The sequence below is a fragment of the Panthera uncia genome, chromosome C2 (assembly GCF_023721935.1).
Source record: "Panthera uncia isolate 11264 chromosome C2, Puncia_PCG_1.0, whole genome shotgun sequence".
NCBI lineage: Eukaryota > Metazoa > Chordata > Mammalia > Carnivora > Felidae > Panthera > Panthera uncia.
The window spans coordinates 155,148,667-155,169,986 of record NC_064810.1 but is presented as its reverse complement, the minus strand read 5'-3'; the positions used below and the strand labels follow the sequence as shown (position 1 = coordinate 155,169,986).

The 21,320-nt window shown below is 36.3% G+C and overlaps 1 protein-coding gene across 4 annotated transcripts in view; it reads right to left on the bottom strand.

The window, feature by feature from the left end:
* Window positions 1–3,089: 3,089 nt before the first annotated feature.
* Window positions 3,090–21,320, bottom strand: part of TOPAZ1 (testis and ovary specific TOPAZ 1) — a 101,411-nt gene continuing 83,180 nt past the window's right edge. For all 4 annotated transcript variants that reach the window (XM_049629109.1, XM_049629111.1, XM_049629110.1 and 1 more), the window contains 4 exons: window positions 14,188–14,352; window positions 12,280–12,483; window positions 6,954–7,137; window positions 3,090–3,335 (listed from right to left, as the gene is read on the bottom strand). In XM_049629109.1, the coding sequence (XP_049485066.1) occupies window positions 3,116–3,335; window positions 6,954–7,137; window positions 12,280–12,483; window positions 14,188–14,352 (773 nt within the window). In that variant the 3' untranslated portion in view covers window positions 3,090–3,115. The remainder of the gene's footprint in view (window positions 3,336–6,953; window positions 7,138–12,279; window positions 12,484–14,187; window positions 14,353–21,320) is intronic.

Below are 21,320 nucleotides of genomic sequence, written 5' to 3'. Positions count from 1 at the left end.
GGGTGCCTGCTTGGCTCAGTTAAGCCTCCCACTCTTGATTTTGGCTCAGGTCATGATCGGTGGTTTTCTGAGTTAAAGCCCCGAATCGGACTCTGTGCAGGCAGCCCAGAGCCTGCTTGGGATTCTCTCTCCCTCTCCCTCTGCCCTTTCCCCACTCACGCTGTCTCTGTCTCTCTCAAAATAAAAAAAAAAACATTTTTTTTATTAAAATAAAAAAATTTTTTAAAGTTTAATTTATGCTCTTTGCCATTTTAATCCTTTCAAATGCATCCTAGCCACAAGCATCTAAACAGTGTTGCTCTTTGCATTTCAGTTTCCATTTATAGGAAAGACTAATTTATAAGCGGCCACTTAGCATTCTCCACTTGTCCCCAAAGGCACCTTAAACTTAACGGTAGTAATCTCCAAACCTAATCTATTTCCTAGGTGCCGCAATTAAGTAATGGTAGTTATAGTCACCTGGTTTTTTCATACTAGACAAGTGGGCATTTTTCTTGACATCTCCTGCCTCATTTCCACTACCCTGTTCATGATAGTGTTCATTTCATATCCTATCATATGGTAAAAGGTGATGTGAAATGTTGGGGTCCAGGAGCAAATGGTCAAGAAAGAACTGAGACATCTCCAGTGCAAAAAAGTGAGTGTATTGAAGCACAGGACCCTGGGCAGAAAGAGCTGCACTTGCAGTTGTGAGGAATGGCTGATAATAGACTTTCAGGTTGGGAGGGGGTCAGGTATAGTGTAACTCTCTAAGGAATTTGGAAGCAGGTTTTCCAGCACCTTGAGAGGCAAGCTGTTGTTAGGAAAAGGTCATTTACAATGGTCTATAAAACCTTAGTCATGAGACCCTTCAGATGTGTACCAGTGCGCCCTGTGCTTGGAGGATAATTGCTAACATGTATCTTGGGAGGTGGGGGTGGGGATGGGTAGAGAGTTTCCAAAGGGATTTTCCAAAGGATCTTTGATCTAAAGGGTCAGGTTACTGTCAAGCTAAGGTTGCCTTTTGCCTTTAGCAAAGTATTAACACTGAGACAGCTAAGATCCTGGAGGAAGGTTGCTGTCTTCCTCAAGTACTTGTCAATACGCTGTAAGTGATTAGGAAGTTTAATTTTTTCCCCCTTTGTTCTCCACATTAATAGGCATTTTGCTAAGTGCTAGGATTTAACTTTTTTTAGTCTTGGGAGGGTGCACTTATTCCAGTGATGCTATTATCATATTTTGAGAACTTTAAGAAATACTTTCAGTTCTCCTAGTCACAGTTTATTATTCACCTTATTCAGACTTTTTCTCTAAATGATTTTAAATTATGGTTTAAAGTATCAAATCAAGGATTGAGAATGATCACCTTGGACAATGACTGTACTACAGATCTTGAGGAGGACTTCAGAAAAGGAGTTTTAACTTCTTAAGGTGGTTAGGAATAGTACTTGTTAGGGTATCTAGATTGTGGTATACTTGTTTAAAATACTATTTTCTTTAGCCATACCTAATGTAACAAATTACAGATTTTCAAAATACATGTAGTATTCGAAGATACAATAAAGGAAAGTTACTCAGAGGGTAATTTAAAAATTTTTGGTATAACTTAGAAGGTGCTCTGGAATTTTAGTGTTTGAATCATCTTTCAATAGTATTTATGATTCTAGATTACAGATGTAGAATAGGATTTAGAGACTGGACTGTGTATACATTATTTCATACCCAAAAGCTTTATCTTTAAACTCCAGTGACTTCCTCATGTACTTCCCTTTTATATCCCCCTCTCATTAAATGCTGCACTATATTCAGTTTGTGATTTATCATTGTTTGGATTTCAGAATAAATAGGGATTTACTACATTTAGGTTTACCTAAGTTAAAGAGAAGTAAAGTAATTTGAAAAGTCATTTTTCTGTGTGGGTAAACCATCTGCATACTTCAAATTTTTTTGTGTTTTGCTGGAAGCCGAGCTATCCCAGCCTGAGTGGCAGGGCCCGGGCTGTGGACGGATTGGTGACTGCAAGGCACCCGCCGACAGGGAAGCTTCTTGTCCTCCCGCTTTTAGGTAATTTGGCCTTAAAACTACCTGGGGTATTGTCTGTTGGGGAATTGCCCTCGGCAGGCCCTCTGGGAAAAGAACCAGTAGGAAAGAAAATAAGGTTCCGCAAGAAATGTGCGGCCTTACGTTTAGCCCTTGCCATTCCCCATGGAGACTCTTCTACTTATAGGAAGGATAGCCTCGTACCTTTGCCAGCAAAGAGGGCCTGTATAGGAGAGACATGGATTTGAAAGCCCCACTCTGGCAACTAAGGAGTGTATCTATAGACACAGGTCACTCTAATCCCTAGGCCCACTTGGCGCCCAGGAGGCATTCCAGATGATGACTGAACCTAGTCGGTTAAAGTACAGAATGGTTCATTGGTTCCTAGGTGCATTGTCTCTCTGAGAATGTATAAGGCGTGGGTTTCTAAGGCCCTCTTGGCCCTCTTCCTGGCACCTCGGACCCAGGCGAACACTTTTGTTCTTCAAAACCACGAATGCTTCAGGGAAACAACTAACAGGTTGTGTCCCTCTAACTGTTCCACTTGAGGTGTTGAGAGATAAGTGACCTTTCATGAAAACCGCAAAGCAAATACTTTATAGATTATAGATAAACGTAGATACATAATAAAAACAATGAAAGAAATTAATAAGCAAAGGGCAGGAGGGAACGTTATGAGAAAACAATCATGTTATTCCTTATTGGGTGATGATACATAGAAACATTTTCAAAATTAGGTAATGTTAGAAAAACATAGTGACGTATGCTACAAGGAAATCACTAGCATATATAATGCCACGTTTGGTACAATAAATTGGCCAGTTCAACACACCGCTGTTGTCTGTGTCCATTTTTATTTTAGTTTTAGTTTTTTATTTTCCAGTTTTTTATTTTAGTTTTATTTTCACCGACGCTGTTCTTCCTTCGGGAACCCCTGGTTGCTGGAGCTGGTCTCTGGCAGTGTTTGGAAACTATTAACTTACTATAAACCAATAAAGGGCAAAAGCTGAATATAGTGAAAATTGTCTTTACTTTTATTGCCTTTTATTTTCAACAATGATTACTTGAACTTAAAAAAAAAAAAAGCCTTTATTAACTAATGGTTATTGAAAAGCCAAACCTTTCCAGCCCACTTCATATTCTCTTTCAACCATTTCAGGGCAGAACAATGTTCCAAACTATAAACCTGTTCCTTATTAACATTGACGGTCATGTGCTTAATGAAGAGCTTTGGGTCCGATATACGAGCAGCCATAATTAGTCTTTCCACTGCAGCTTGATAATCATCCTTACTCCGAGATTTGTCTTCTTCACATCTACAAAGTGAACACTTCCCGAAGTCAGAAACTGTTAAAAAGGAGTTCTATCGTTTCTCCAAAAGACAGTACTTTGCCCTTCCTGGTACTAAGCTATAAGAATCTTTTTACTATTTTCTTCTAACAGTGCCTTTCAAACTTGTTTGAACATAACACACAGCAAGAAACACACTTTATATTGTGACCCGGTGTATACCCTCCACATCAAAATGGAAATAAGAGTTTCACAAAACAAGACTTACCCTTATGACAATGTACTCTATTTTCTACTCTTAGTTTTGTAATAACGTTGCAATCCCCTGAACTGATTTCACCAACCAAATAGGCTACAACCCACAGTTTGAAAAACACTAATCTAGAACACAGATAATAACCTCTTTGTATTTTGAAAATTGATAACTGCGTAACTATTTATTGTAATATGTACAAAAACATTGAGTTTAATCAAGTTTGGAGTTACTAATGGTCATATGTTTTACCTTGATATTAGCTATTTTTAGTTATAAGCATATACGTAATAGGTAGCTAACATTTGGAACTGTCGCTATGTACCTTTACTAAATTTCCAGTTATTTTATTTAGTCTTGATTTAAAATTCTTCACTAAGTGCTCAGACTTACTTTTCTAATAACTCTTTTACCAGTCTCCAACTTTCATAAAATTCATACCTTATGGCTGTTTATCATAAGGGATAGGGAATGGGAAGTACATACATTTTTTAATGTTTACTTATTTTTGAGGGTGGGGAGAGCAGAGACAGAGGAAGTCACAGAATCCAAAGCAGGCTTTAGGCTCTGAGCTGTCAGCACAGAGCCCTATGCTGGGCTTGAACTCATGAACTGAGAGATCATGACCTGAGCTGAAGTCAGAAGCTTAAGCAACTGAACCACCCAAGCGTCCCTGAAGTGGGAAGTATTTAAAATAGAGATGTGGCTGTTACATTAGGCATCAGTTGTTCTTTATGTTCACTGTATCCTGCTCTTGGCACCTGTAGGACCCAACAGCAAGGTCCAAGAGTGAGCCTACCCACATCAATACCTTAGTATGGTACAGAGTGGTGGGAGTGAGGACTTCAACTTAGAACAGAAACTTGTCACAGAGAGGAAAGACTGGTCAGGCACCTTCTGCTACATTCTGGCTTAGAAACTGGTGCCTGGGATCTGGTAGACCGGGCATATGCCAACTATGTGCACTTTCTGAAAGTCTAAAGATGCATAGGTTCTCTCAGAGAGAGGTTAGTATAGTAAGGCAAGGCTCAGTATGCTGATGACAATAAGAGAAAATAGTATTGGTTAGGACAAAATTAAAGATCTAGGCATGTCACTAATTTGCACTGAGGTCACAAATAGCAACCAAGTTCAACAATGAATAAAAAGGCTGCATATGTGTGGGGAGTCCTGAGAAAACCAAACCCTCATTAGGAAGATGGGGAGCCAAGATGCCTCATGCCACGTATAGTGCATAGTAGTAAACAAGGAGGCCCTCAGAAAAGACCTGTATCAATAAAGCTAATTTAGTGAGTTTTTAAAAAATTGTCGACCTAAAATAAATTATTTCATAATTCTCCTCCCTTTAAGTATGGGCTAGATTAAATGACTCGTTTATCACATATAGGATAAGGGTGCCTGCCTGGCTCAGTTGGGGTTGTGAGTTGAAGCCCCACACCGGGTGTAGCGATTATTTAAAAAATAAAACCTTAAACAAATGACTTGCTTATCACATATGGAACAAAGCAGAAATGACAGTGTGTAACTCTGGACACTAGGTTATCAAATGACAATTCTTCCTGGGTCCCTAAATTTCTGGAAGTTTTGAGGACTGAGACAGTAACTACCTCTTGTTCTGAATTTCAAGGATGTTTATATAGTGAACAACCTTGAAAGACAAAGATAGGCCCTCCCTCTGGAGCAAACGATAGGTTTGCTTACAGCCTTACAAGATAGTGATGGTGTTTCCCTGCAGAGCAACAGGGCACGCATGCTTATCATTTATAGTAAGAGACTTAGGTTCCCCAAAGTTCAAGATTCCTCTTCTGTAAGAGGGCCCGGTACCTGTGCAGGTATCCACCAGGGCCCCTCTGTGGGACTTGGGAGCAAAACCAGAGACACAGATATGCATATAATCATACTGCTTGCTGTACGTAAGTAATAACATGCTCTGTCTCCAGTGCAAGCAAGAGTCTTACGTCTTATGCTAGGATCCAGGACACTGTCAGCCTGCAATTAGGGTAAAATTCAGAGCCTTCCCAGTTCTTGATATAGCTCATGAAAGGCACTGCAGCTTCCTCCTTGTCTTTTTTCTCTTGGATCACTCACTCAGAGTGTCATAAAGACACTCAAGGAATGTATGGAAGGACCCATGCGGCAAGCAACTGAGGATTCCTGGCAACAGGCACGTGAGTGAGCCATCTAGGAAACAGATCCTCCAGTCCCAGTCAAGCCATCAGGTAGGTGACTTTACCTCCTGACCCACTACCTCAGAGACTCTGAACCATAACCATACTGCTAAGCTACTCCAAAATTCCTGACCCACAAAAACTAACATAATGTTTGCTGTTTTAAGCCACTACATTTTGGGATAATTTATACACAGTGATAGATAGATAGACAGATAGATAGAATATCCAATCTGATGATGTGGTTTATGATACCATTAAACTGAAGCAAAATTCTTGTCAAGAAACCCTCAAAACAGGAGTTCCATGAGATCTTTATTAGTTTCCTGGATAGGCTAACAAGAAATTGGGAGTGGTGTAAGTCTAAATTCTGGGACTTTGAAAAAATTATTTAAAGAGATACCAGTCTGGTCCAACCGCTAAATTGTATGCATTAGTAACACTTTAAATGTAGGCACTAGGCTGATGGCTTTATTTTCAACAGAATTCTTAAAAAAAATTTTTTTTTAATTTTATATTTGAGAGACAGAGAGAGAGAGAGAGACAGAGTGTGAGTTGGGGAGGGGCAGAGAGAGAGAGGGAGACACAGAATCTGAAGCAGACTTCAGGCTCCGAGCTGTCAGTGTAGAACCTGATGCAGGGCTCGAACTCACGGACTGTGAGATCATGACCTGAGCCAAAGTCGGATGCTTAACTGACTGAGCCACCCAAGCGCCCCTCAACAGAATTCTTGACTGAACCAAATTCTTGACTGAACCAAAAAACTATCACATATTTTCCTTTTAGACCTGGTTCTTAGATCTTCTGTGTTGACCAAAAAGGTAAATAACTTAGATACCTATCTCAAAACCATCAGTGCACAAGAAAGATACATACCTAAAGAAGGCCCATCTCTTTGAACAGCATCTTTGGAGTTGTTAACGTGTTTATTAAATGCTATCAGCTTGTTCGTTTTAAGTCTCAGGTCAAATCCTTTCTCAATTTAAATGTTACCAAAATTTGTAAATGCATACAAACACAAGTATATACATATATATGAATATGTATGTGTATATATACACACACACGTGTGTAGAAATGTGTTTGTGTATATATGAAAATATTTATGCATAAAAATATATAAAATATGTATTACAAAATATAAAGTAGAGATAAACATTTACATCCTAGGGCAGGTGTAATGATCTGCTTTTAGCATGCAGTTAGAAGTTATATCAACCAACCTTTTCAAAACTATCTGCAGCATCTGTGTAGAAGTTCCAGGACTCTGAATACTACTAGCATTAGATACCAGGAAGATTTCAATAGCTAAAAGCATTTCAATCTCAGATAAATAAGAAGGAATCAGTAGAAGTTTTCGGTATAAATTTCCCTCCAATGGTGGATAGCAACCTAATGAAAGAGCACCTGGAAATCAAATAACAGATCAAACTTTATTAAACCCCAACAAGTGAAAAACTAGATTTCCAAAATATCCACAGGTGATAACTACTTACATCATAGAATGATTCTTCACATTAGTAGGTTTATTATACAAATTATATGGTGGTGAGCTTATCCTAATACATGGGAAATTATTCTTTGTAAAATACTTTTGAAACATTAAGTATGAAGTAAAAATATATATTTAAAAAACTCTCCTAAAAATGACTTTTGAGCCTCATCGTGGCAAGTGACCATTTATTTCAAGCCACAGTCAATCAATACAACATAATTTTAGAATAACTAAAAAACCAGAATAGCGACTTGGGTTTTATTTTAATGGGATCTGGTCTAATAGCAGCTACACAGATTTGTAATTATTGCCTATCTTGAATTATGAATCCAAAATGTAGAAAAAAAGAAATTATAATTTGAAGATTTTGTCACATATATTATACTATTTTTTAGCACTTATTTATACTGCTGTTATAGTTTGTATAATAAACATTTACTGTTCTAACCACAAGAGACTCTTAACAATAAGAGAACAAACTGAGGGATAATGGAGGGAGGTGAGTGGGTGATGGGCATTAAGGAGAGCACTTGTTGGGATGAGCACTGGGTATTGTATGTAAGTGACGAATCACTAAATTCTACTCCTGAAGCCAATACTGCATTGTATGTTAACTAAAATTTAAATTAAAATAAATAAAATTAATAAAATAAAAATGGAAAAAACACATGTACTGTTCCTACTCTATATCTGGCATTGAGCTAAGCACTATTTAGATATGAAAATAAAATACATATCTTAAAATATGTATCTTTCCTGTAGATGGTCAATGTGTTGTAGCTATACTCACCAAGTAATGTTCTAAAAATTTTACTTTTCAAGAAAAGAGATTTAACTTTTAAACTGTTTAGGTGCTTATTACAAATGATCTATACGGAAAACCCCTGAAGTCTTGGGGTATCCAAACTGTATATAAACAATATTATACTGTCATATTTCACTGAAACCAATTTAAATCTGTATGTAAAATTTGTTTAAAATGTTGTGTTAAGATAAGTTTCTTTAGGGGCACCTGGGTGGCTCAGTTGATTAAGCATCCAACTTTGGCTCAGGTCATGATCTCAAGGTTTGGGCTTTTGAGCCCGCACCAGGCTCTGTGCTGACAGCTCAGGGCCTGGATCCTGCTTCGGATTCTGGGTCTCCCTCTCTCTGTGCCCCTTCCCCAGTCACACTGGAGGTCTCGGTCTCTCTCTCTCTCTCTCTCACTCTCTCTCTCTCTGTCTCAAAAATGAGTAAATATTAAAAAAAAAAAAGTAAGTTTCTTCAAGAAATCTAATGTGGATGATGACTGCTAATCTTTGGGGGCCTACTATGTGCCAGGTACCTGTGTTAAACATAAACACATAAGTTTTCCCTCATTTTAACTGACAGTACTACCTTTGAAATCAGGTATACTGACTCCTACATTAGGTGAAGGGCTCTGGCAATCACCCCAGCCTCTGACTCCAGATCTCGGATTCCTAACTACTAGGTAGTTCCACTCCCTAGGTCGCTTGCAGGATTAACATACTATTGACTCATTAACTTTCTGACTATTGATAGGTATAATTTACATACATTCTTGTTTTACTTTGCTGACCGGAAGAGGAAAACAAAAAATAACAAACTGAGTAGAAATTTACCAACATTATTTTTCCTCTAAAAGCAAATATGAAAAGAAAAATATTCCTATTCAGTTTTAGGGGAGGGAAACATACTGGAAAGACACACTAACATCTCCCCTTCCTGACTTTTTGGCTGAGAGAAAATCAGTATTTTTAGGACTAGGGAGAACAAATCAGGAGCATCAGGAAGGCAACTTTACTGTCCCTGGACAGTTTCTTTATGATTAGTTCTAAAATAAAAGCAGAGCCAAGCCATTAAGAAAGTGAAAGACAACTGACAGACTGGAAAAAAAATATATTTGAAATTCATGTATCTGACATGGGACTTGCATCCAGAGTGTGTGTGTGTGTGTGTGTGTGTGTGTGTTGTGTGTTGTGTGTGTGTATATGTACATATATGTATATATATATGTATATTATGTGCATGTATTCTTACAACTCAATAATAAAAAAAAACAAAAAATGTGCAAAGAAAAAAATGGGTAAAGGATTTAACAGAAATTTATCCAGAGAAAATACACAAATGGCTAATAAGTACTTGAAAAAGTCACTAGGATCATGCAAACCAAAACCACAATGAGATACCACTTTATATCCACAGGAAGTCTAAAATAAAAAACACAGTGTAACAAGTGTTGGTGAGGATGTGAGGAAACTGGAAATCTCAAATTTGGGGAGTGGGTATATAAATACAAAATGATACTGCATCTTTGGAAAAGCAGATTTGGCAGTTTCCTAAAATGCTAAAAACAGATTTATATGAGCCAGCCACTTTGATCCCAAGAGAAATAAAAATATATGTCCACACAAAAACTTGTATGTGAATACAGCAGTGTTATTCATAATAACTAAAAACTAGAAACAACTCAAATGTCCATCAAAGGATGGATGGATAATCCCATACAATGGAATATTATTCAGCAATAAAAAGGAATGAAGTATTGATACACGCTATAACAGGATGAGCCTTGAAAATATTACACTAATTACACGAAGCTAGTCATAAAAAACTACACATTGAAGGATTTCATTTATGTGAAATGCCCCAAATATGCAAATCTACAGAAATAGAGTCAATTAGTTGTTGTCTGGTCAGCAGGAGGCATCCAGGGAATGCTAATATGTTTCCTTTTTGGAGGTGCTGAAGATGTTCTAAAATTAGATTGTGGTGTTGGCTACACAATTCTGTGAATATAATAAACACTAATGCATTGCCTAAATGGCTGAAATTTATGGTATGTGAAATTATTTCAGTAAAGCTATACAAAATATTTTTTAAAAAAGCAAAACAAAGGCATTGGCAGCACAGTCTTAACAAGTGCCTTGATGAAAAAGCCATCAGCCTAAAATCCAGTACTACTGGACCAATTATAACGCTTTTCTAGAGTGTGAACTATGTGTGAAGATAAACCTAGAGAGTTCCAATGATATCTGAAATGTCAGCATTGTCAGGTAATAAGATGTTTTTGAAGACTGATTGGTGAGTATACATCACTCTTTTCGTTTTATAACTCAGGCATATTAAAAATACCAAAAATACTCTTAGCCCTATACCTAACCTGCATAAGTCCCAGTAGTTCACTGCATATGAAATTAGGCATAGATGTATTTAAATTATTATTATCATTTTTAATTTGAGACAGAGAGAGAGAGCGTGAGTTGGGGAGACAGACACAGGGAAGGAGGGAGGGAGAGAGGGGGTAGGGAGGGAGGGAGGAGGGAGGGAAGGAGGGAGGGAGGGAGGGAGGGAGGGAGGGAGAGAGAGAGAGAGAGAGAGAGAGAGAGAGGGGGGGGGGAGAGAATCCCAAGCAGGCTTCACACTCAGTGTGATTGCACGAACTATGAATACCTTAAGACCACTGTAAATGGGTGAACTGAATTTGAATTATATCTCAATAAAATTGTTAATAAAAATTTTTACAAATGATTAAGTTTAGCTGCTTTAAAACAGAATTTTATTTCCAACTAAGAAACAGAGATTCATAGAAATCTCATCTAACTGTTTCCAAGTTTATGTTTTGTTCCTATGGCAGAGAAACACCTTCTATGGCATGGTCCCCAAATCGCACAATTATTTTGAAAATAAATAACCCCACTGATACTAAAAACTAAAATAAAGAAGTTACAGCAAAAAGTAGTATATATATATACTTTGTGTGTATGATTTGTAGTAATCTGCAGGGAAATAGTATAAGGAGTTGAAACATAAGTTGAAATGAGGTGTTTATGAATAAACAAATCTACGTTTCCTCTGAATTTCTGATCATTTTAAAAAATTGTTTTTAATTTTATTTATCTATTTTGAGAGGGGGGAGGCAGAGAGAGAGAGAGAGAGACAGAGAGAGAGAGACAGAGAGAATCCCAAGCAGGCTCCATGCTGTCAGCACAGAGACCAATGTGGGGCTTGGTCCGTCAAAACGTAAGATCATGACCCAAGCTGAATCAAGAGTCAGGCGCTTAACTCACTGAGCCACCCAGGTGCCCCTAAAAAAATTCTGCTTTTAAAACTTCTTTTGATTGTAACCTACAATAAGAGGTACATTTTACATATTGACCTGGTACACATACATGGATATATGTAACTGAAATGAAAATTTTATCAAATAATACTTCATCTTACCACCTGTAATGTAAGCTAATGTTTTCTTTCCTATTTCATTGGGGAAAAGTTACCACCTGCTAAACGGCTGATAGTGTGAAAAACACTCCCAAGTTCAGAGAGGTTTCTGGGCTGGCAGGGGTGGCTGGCATGTTTGGCACATCTGGCACAGTGGGGACATGTAGTAGGCACTCGAATGTTTGTTAGGTACGTGGCAGTGATAGAAACGTAAATTTGGGACAAACTAGTGCAGGAAGGCAGAAGTGTTTTCTGGGTCTCGACTCTACATGAAATTACTTCCAATGCAAATACCTATGAGGTGGCTGGGACTAGAGAAAGCATTAGTTTTCCAGGCTTATTGGTTAGAGAGAAACAACTGTAAATAGATTAATAAAGTTCTTTTACTAGGAACCACGTGAAAAACCTATGTGTCATGTTCATTGTAATGGCAGCCTCTGTACTTCTTATGTGGCCTGCTATCAAATATTCGAACTTATGAATTATAAAGATCAGGGATATAGCAGGGATGAATAAAATATATAAATATTCCTATTGTTTTACTCCTATATATTTATAAGCTATGTCAACTGGTTGAAATTCTTTCATTTATTTCCTTTGTGCACCCTCAAGTGGGCATACTAACGTGCAAAGAAATAAAGATATAGTAATTAGAAACAAGAAAGAACACGTTTCAAAAGAGAGAACAAATCTGTGTCCACCATTATCTTTGTGTATCAACTGCTCCTTTTACATATTTAAATGCCTAGTCATAGACATTATGCAAGGATTCTTGGTTAGAAAATCGAAGTCAAAACCAAATTTCAAATATAAATTTTTAAAATGCAACTTACTTTTGTAATAGGCTCTGGCTTTGAGCCATAAACAACTCCTTCCCAAAGAAGTAATTAATCTTCTAAGAAAGGAGAGCTCAATAGGGATGTTCTTTGAAATCATGAAGTCTGCCACGGAGGATGACATACCAAGACTGTTGCTTTCTATACAGGCATCTAGAAGTTTATTAAAAAGAAGGCTGTACTGTGAGACCTCCACAGTTTCTGGAAAACAAAAAGGATATAATGAAATCAATCTATCTTAGTCTCTCAATCTTCCCTCTCTCACTACTTTTCTTTTCCCTTTGCTCCTGTTGGGATTTTCCTACCCACTATGGGAGTCACAGTCGCTAAAATGCAATCATATATTCTCTAAGAAACAAGCATTCAACAAAAGAAACCTCCTTCATTTACTTTGGAACAAAGAATAAGAAAGGAACCTTGTAACAATGTGGGTGAAACCAGAAGGTATTATGCTAAGTGAAGTAAGTCAGGCAGAGACAGATACCTGTTTTCACTCATATGTGGAATTTGAGACACTTAAGACCATGGGGGAACAGTAGAGAAAAAAAAAGTTACAAACAGAGAGGGAAGCAAACCGTGAGAGACTCTCAAATACAGAGAACAAACTGAGGGTGGATGGGGAGGTGGGGGCAGGGGACAATGGACGATGGGCACTGAGGAGGTAACTCGTTGGGATGAGCACTGGATGTTGTGTGTAAGTGATGAATCACGAGAATCCACTCCTGATGCCGAGAGCACACTGTATACATGTATGTTAGCGAAGGTGACAATAAATTATGCTTTAAAAAAAAAAAAAGGAAGCTTGACAACTATTGCAGAGGCTACATTAACACCGCTGTCTGTGATTCCACCTGCGACTGCTCTCCCAAATGAATGACTTGCACAGTTCTGTTTGCACTGTCTACAGTTCAGACCTCAGACTGAATTTCCCATGACTAAAAATAAACCACCGCCTCTAATATTCTCTCTCAAATTAAAAACAAATCCTTTATTAGGTATTTATCGTTCTTTCAATTCCTCACTTAGAAGAAAGTGAAGTCACCTTGGAGACTGTGAAATCTCTTATTCCCTGTATTGTCAGTTCAATCTATGACCTAGATTTTGGTCTTTATCACTTCATCTGTAGCATCCTTTAGTGATCCAGGCCTGAGCAAGAAGTTAATCTCCTTACCTTTTAGTCTCTTCCTAAACATCTCCACCAATGGAACTTTCCTAGAACACGTACTCTGATAAAGCACTGTGGGAGGCCCTCAGGTTAACATTCTCATGAAGTGGCAACTTGCCACTCTGAAACCATTACTCAGTTCATTTTGATCCAAAGCTTTTGCTCGTGTTTCCCTTAACATGGACCCCCTCTGGTCTATATAAAACTTGAGTGTCAGGATTCGAGAACACTACCTACTATTGTCCACATTAATATTCCCTTTCTTTGAACTTGTCATTTCTTCCATTTATTTCATATTTTCCTATGTTCCAAGGTAATGGAAACTAAGTTCTGTATTTAATGTTAAGTAATAAAAGAAAAAGTATTCTTCATTATTCTAATGCAATGAATTCTTTTACGACACAAAACTTGCTGGGTCATTATTGTTTGCTGCTGACCTGACAGAGAGGGAAAGGGGACTGACGAAAACAGTTGAGGGAGGGAATGGCTGACAACCCAAAGGTAAGCACCTCTGCTTTTGAAAAACAAAAACAAAAACAAAAACAAAACAACAGAAAAAAAAAAACAAAAAAGAGGAAGAAAAAAGAAAAACATATTGAATTTGCAGAGAACACATTTAACAGAAAATAATTTCATTAAAAATATATGCTGGAATATAAAACTCAACCAAAACAGGTGGAGAATGGTTTCTTATTTAAACACCAGATGGACATTAGAATTGAGGCTTTTAAAAAACATACCTTGAGAATTTTGAAAACCTGGTAGATTTTGCAAAACTTCAAATGTCTGTCTATAAAGGCTCTTGGCTAAGATTTCATGTGCAATTGTACAGAGCAGATTATGTCGATTGAGTACATCCAGTCTATCACAAGGCCACAGTGGTGTATTGATGATCCATTCTGATTCTTCCAAAAAGAAAAAAGTACTAATACTTTATACTATGTAAATTACACTTAAGAGTATAATTACAACTAATGTTTTCAAATATGTTTTGTTAAGTATCAAAATTTAAGTATGTGTATTCAGAAAAGATAACAATAACTCAAATTTATTAGAAACAACTTGTATAGTAATGGTCACTATCCTAAGGGGATACAAACGAATGAGTACTTTGTTATACTTGTTTTTTAATTTTTCATTTTTCTAAGTGTACTAACTAGTTTTTAACCCTAAGGTTAATGTTTATTTTTACATGACAAAAATGTTTCTTTGGTAGTAAATTATTTGTTATAATGTAAAATATTTGTGTGGACAAGTTTAACAATTTTATAATAAAGAATACATAAATTAATTACTTTTTGGTATTTTGGGGAATAGCTTCCCCCCCAATTTCTTACATAAGTTTTATTACAAGATAGTTGATATGTGCACAATATATAATGTATGTAAGTTATAAAAGCAAAATAACAAACTTTTATGCACGCTTCACACAGCTTAAAAAAAAGAGAATATTACCTATAATGCTGAAGTTCCTTAATTTCTGCCTTGATATGCACATTGAGAAAAACAATAGGAGACTATAATACAGAACACTGAGATACTATAATATTAGAAATGTCAATATTTTATCATTTGCCTAATTCTCTCAATCATCGTACACCAGACACATAAACGAAACATTGTTATAACACTTAAATCATATTTCCCTGTTTTTTAACTGTACTAAGTATAGGAGTCACGTTTTCTTTTTCTTTGGGGGCCTTCCCAGCACAGTGAATACAAAAATTATTGAAGGGAGATTTGGTAATTCATGTACACAAATGCCAAAATAAAGGCTTAATTATCCAGTATAACTTTAAAACAGGAGCTAGTTTTTAAATCAGTAGAGCCCATCTGACAGACTGATTGACTGACTGAATTGCCTTATGCTATGTGTTAGGCAATGTTTTACAAATATTGGTGCTTTATGAATCTTAGCTCATTTAAACAGATATTTCCATTAATTTACTTCCAAATCTGCTTAAACTTTACTTTATAGAGAAATTTAAATGAACTTGTTATCTTTTGAAAGACTGCATAAATCATTAAGCATAATTCCCATTTTCCCCCATAATTCCCCAAAGTAAAACCGCTAAATCACCATTCCTTATAAACTGAATTTTATTTTTATCAAATAAGTTCAATTGTTTTTTGTTAATGATGTATCTGGTAGATATGTCACACTTATAAAAAGTAGACCATGTGGACCTTTCTCACAACAATTGCACTGTTCTTTAGTACTCATTTTTTATTGTTAAGGTAGAATAATGGTCACAGTTTTTGAAAGAATAGATGGTATTTTAGGAGCTTCATTTTGAAATCTTACCAAACTATGTAGCTATGTTAAAAACTCTGAATAAGCTGGTCATTTTATGTACTAAAGTTAACTGAAACTGGTAATTGGGTAGTCATTTAGACTTTTAACTAATCCACCCCATTCACAAGTCTATCAGCATAAACACTTCCGAGAAATTTTGTAAGACCTCTTATGAGAATTAAATTTTCAAAAACAAAAACCAGTTTACTGGTGTACTTTAATACCAGTTTTATGGTGATAGAAGTCCTTATTGCATTAATCCTCATGTTTTTCACTCTTTGACAGTTGGGAATATTTTCCATTTGTCTAAAATGTCTGAGTCAAAATGCAAGCAAATTTTCTATAATAGCCATTCTTTATCCACTAACCTTCCAACATATGCATATTCAGTCATTTGACTCATGCAAGATTTTGAATACAAGGCACTGAGAATATAAAGACTATTAATATGAAGATGGTCTGCAGTGAATGAATTTCCAGGCTAGTCAGTGAGACTATCAAATAACTATCCTTGACTACCATAGTGAATGCTACATATACCATAAAGAATATCTAAAGATACCTTTCTCCTTTTAATATATACATTTAACGTAATCCCAATCAAATTTCCTTACAGAACTATATGAAAAACTCAATAACTGAAATTCATCTAAAAGAATAAGCACTTGAGAATGTGAACAATAGTTTGGAAAAGAGGAGTGAAAGTGGTGTTGCCTAAATAGATATTACAGATATTCTAAAGCTACATTAACTAAAAAGAGTTTGGTGCTACCAGAGAAACAGATCCCTGGGAGAGAAGACAAGTATAGAAACACACCTAAGCAGATACAAGATTCTAATAAATGATAAAAGTGTCATTTTAAATAAGTGAGTAAAGGGTGAGTTGGGACATTTTGGGGAAATAAATACAATTTTGTTCCCATTTCATATCAAAATTTAAAACTAGTAATGAACGAAAAAATTTGAAGAACATGGGTAAATATATAATTTTGAGATAGCTAAGGAGTGCCTAAACCATGATACTAAACAAAAAGTCATGGGAATAAAAGGTATAGCAAAGGGAATATAGTCAACGGTATTGTAATAGTGTTGTATGGTGACAGATGTATAGCTGTGGTGAACATAAGCATAATGTATAGAGATGTTGAGTCACTATGTCACTCTGTCGTACACTTGAAACTAATGTAACATTGGTGTCAGGTATACTAAAAAAAAGAATATTAAAAAAATAAAAAGCTATACTAAAAAGAGAACACTAAAAAAATAAAAACAGTTTATGTTAGGTAGAAAAAATGTCAGGTGGACAACAGAAGAAAAACAAAAATGCAAAAAAAATCATAAAGTTAAAGGAAAATGAAAAGCTGAGAATAATATGTGCAAATATCCAACAGATGAAGGACTAATATCTTTAATATGTAAAACTATCATAATACAAAGGGACATAATTTACAGTATAATATTTTCTAAGTGTGATATATACATCATTGATGATAAGTACCTGAACTGATTTTTAGATCACATTATAATGTTAATAACCTATTTGATTGTGTACTATAAAAACTGTAAAAATAAAAGAGTGCATCAAGTACAAAAACCACATTAAACAGGCGATTTCAGAAATACTGTTCAGGATGAGGCCAAGCTGGTTGATTTACTTCTAAAATAATGTTTATTTAAAAAAATTATTTTTTAAAGTTTATTTACTTATTTCTGAGAGAGACAGAGAGAGAGAGTGAAGGAAGGGCAAAGAGAATGAATCCCAAGCAGGCTCTGCATGGTCAGCGCAAAGCCCGATGTGGGGCTGAAACTCACGAAGTGTGAGATCATGAGATCATGACCCAAGCTGAAACCAAGAGTTGGACGCTTAACCAACTGAGCCACCCAGGTGCCCCTAAAATAATGTTTATTTAAAAAATATAAACAATCACAGAGGTGCCTGTGTGGCTCAGTTGGTTAAGCGTCAGACTTAGGCTCAGGTCATGATCTTGCAGTCTGGAAGTTCGAGCTCCCTGTTGGACTCTGCACTGACAGCTCAGAGCCTGGAGCCTACTTGGCATTCTGTGTATCCCTTTCTCTCTTCCCCTCCCCTGCTTGCATTCTGTCTCTCTCTCTCTCTCTCTCTCAAAAATAAACATTATATATATATATACACACACACACACACACACACACACACACACACAATCACTACAAAAAATTAAAACAGAGAAGTATAAAGAAGAAATGAACAAAAATTGAATATCCCATCACTGAAAATGACCAGTGTTCACATTTGGTGAAAATTACCTGGGAAAGAAGTGTTAATGACCTAAATAATGGCTATGCCTACATAAGTAGTTATAAGTGAAACTGCTGTATGAAAACAGAGATTAAACATGGCCTGGCCTAACATAACATTGTTCTGAACAGGGCTATCCACGGATTGAAAATAAAGATGATGCAGTTTTTAAACATTAACATTGTTTATATGCTTATATTAGTACTGCAGTGGCAGTCACTGGTCTAGGTGTTCAAGCTAACCTTTATGCTAAATTTCCTATATAAAAAAGGGTAACACTTTCCTAAATAAACAAAAACACACACACACATCTATGCTTTAAACAAGTCTAAGCTAAAACAATGTAGATGGACCTTGAGAGCATTAGGCGAAGTGAAGTAAGTGAAATACAGAAAGAGAAACACTGCATGATCTCACTGGTATGTGAAATCTTAGAATCATAGAAAAAGAGATTGGATTTGTGGTTACCAGAGGTGGGGGTGGGGGTGGGGGAAATGGATGAAGGTGGTCAAAAGGCACAAACTTCTAGTTGTAAGGAATACTGGAGATGTAACGTACAATAACATGGTGACTGTAGTTAACATTGCTGTATGACATCCAGGAAAGTTGTTGAGAGTAGATCCTAAGAGTTCTCATCACAAGGGAAAAAATGTATTTTTCTTTTTTTTTTTTCTATCTATAGGAGATGATGGATGTTAACTATATTTATTGTTTATTTGTTGTGAATCACAATTCACAACATATATGTCATTATGCTATACTCCTTAAACTTACACAGTGCTGTATGTCAATTATATCTCAATAAAACTAGAAAAAAAAATCTAAAACAAAAACCTCTCCAGCCATTTCCTCCCTAGGAAGGTACAAAGAGTTAAATGTAGAAAATCCATAAATAATACATAATAAAAATGGTAATGCTTGTGGCACTGGTTAACAAACTAGGGAGTGACTTGAGGAAGTGTGGTTTAGGGATACAGGGGAGGTGTGAGAAATGCCCACACAAGAGAGCTATAGGGTAGTGGTCTTCAAAGTGAGGTCCCAGACTAGCATCATCATCAGTAACCTCTGAGAACTTATAAGAAATGCAAATTCCCAGGACCCATCCCAGATTTAATGAATCAGAAAATCTGGGAATGGACCAAGCAATCTGTGTTTTAACAATCTTTCAGGGTGTTCTGATGGCCAACTTTGAGAACTACTGTCTCAGATTTATAAAAACAAGATCAGAATCACCACTTTGCTCAGGTGGCTGACTAGGTCAGATCCAGGTCGTTTCTGTGGTTTGTGCTTCTTCCCCGGTTGCAATTTTACAAAGTCCATTTAAATGAAAGATTAGGGAAATAACAGTGGTATAAGGTTTTCATATATGGACTCTGCAATCAGACCTAGATTGGAATCGCTGTGTGACCTTCTCTGTGCCTCAGTGCCTTCATCTTGGGATACCATCATCTACTTAATAGGGTTAGTGTTGATTAAATGAGATGACACAAGTAACACACTTAGCATAATGCTTGGTATATAGCAAATAATTACATTATTAAATCAATAATGAAGAGATATATTAAAATTTGAAAACAGACCAAGAGGGGCGCCTGGGTGGCTCAGTCAGTTAAACGTCTGACTTCGGCTCAGGTCATGATCTCGCAGTTTGTGAGTTCGAGCCCTGCATCGGGCTCTGTGCTGACAGCTCAGAGCCTGGAGCCTGCTTCGGATTCTGTGTCTCCCTCTCTCTGACCCTCCCCCACTGTGCTCTGTCTCTATCAAAAAATAAATAAATGTAAAAAAAAAAAAATTAAAAAAAAAAAAGAAAACAGACCAAGAACATGAATAATCCACAAAAGAATAAGTAAAAATGGTAAAAAGGGGAAAGAGTTAAATTTTCTAATAAGCAATTAAATGCAAAGTAAAGCAGCAAATATCACTTTTTCTCTGTCAAACTAGCAAAGAGAAAAGAAAAATAGTATTCAAAAAATAGTATTGGTGAGGGTGTTTCATAACATGCATCTTCACATGCTGGTAAGACTAATTACTACAAACTTTCTAAAGGTGTAGGGTACTTTTATATTCCACTTGCAGAGATAAGACCTGGAATGGAATGTATTGAATGGCCAGATTAGGGATTGCATAGACTGGAATGTACCAGTCTGTCTGACAACTAAAAACCATAATATTCGGCACTAACTCTTGGACTGTTTATATGCACCTATGACCCCTAAAAGGACAATGTCTTTATAGAATAGATACCTATGTAATAGTTCTCTAGGATTTTCTTACAAAGGGAGGGTTTCTAATAAACTCAAGATAACTTGATGCAAATCTGAATGGGAATAAGGGCAAATCTACCAACATTTACCAAAAAGCTTTAAACTGCCTTATCCTTTAACCCAGCAATTCTGTCAGAATTTATCCTAAGGATGTAAAATTAGCAGGAATGTTTAGCATGGATTATTATTTATGATGGACATCTGGAAACAAGCTAGATGAAGAAATGTGGGTCTATGGATATATTTATGTATCTACATTTATACACTTATATATATTTTTTCGTAAGATGGAAAACTAAGCATCCCATTAAGTGACGTTATAGAAGAACATTCCTTTACACAGAAGATGTCCACAGAAAGACTGTTCCCTAGGGGCACCTCGGTGGCTCAGTCGGTTAAGCGTCTGACTTCAGCTCAGGTCAGGATCTCGCGGTCTGTGAGTTCGAGCCCCACGTCGGGCTCTGTGCTGACAGCTCAGAACCTGGAGCCTGTTTGGGATTCTGTGTCTCCCTTTCTCTCTCTGACCCTCCCCCATTCATGCTCTATCTCTCTCTGTCTCAAAAATAAATAAACGTTAAAAAAAATTAAAAGAAAAAAAAAGACTGTTCCCTGAACAAAACAATGCAAGGTACAAAAGGAGTCTGTATAGTAACGTTAAAGTGGTTAACAGTCATTTCTGGGTGGACTGAATAAGGAACTTTTATCATCAGTTTTTCTTATCTACCTTTTCCTACTGGTTGCTAATGAACATGTGTTACTTATGTTGAGGCAATAAAATTTATTTTAAAGTTCAAAGGCAGCTTCTCAATAAATGGCATAACTTTTTACAAAATGCATATTCTAGGGAGTTAGGACACTTATTTTTCAGCCTCTAAGCCATGATTATAAATTATGGTTTAAAGGCTTTTTTCTTTTTTTTTTTTTTTTTTTTTTTTTTTTTTTTGTAAAAGGTTATGCCGGTTATTTTTATGCTGTTTTTGAACTTTAAAATAAATTTTATTGCCTCATTTAAAATAAAAATATTAAAAACCAAAA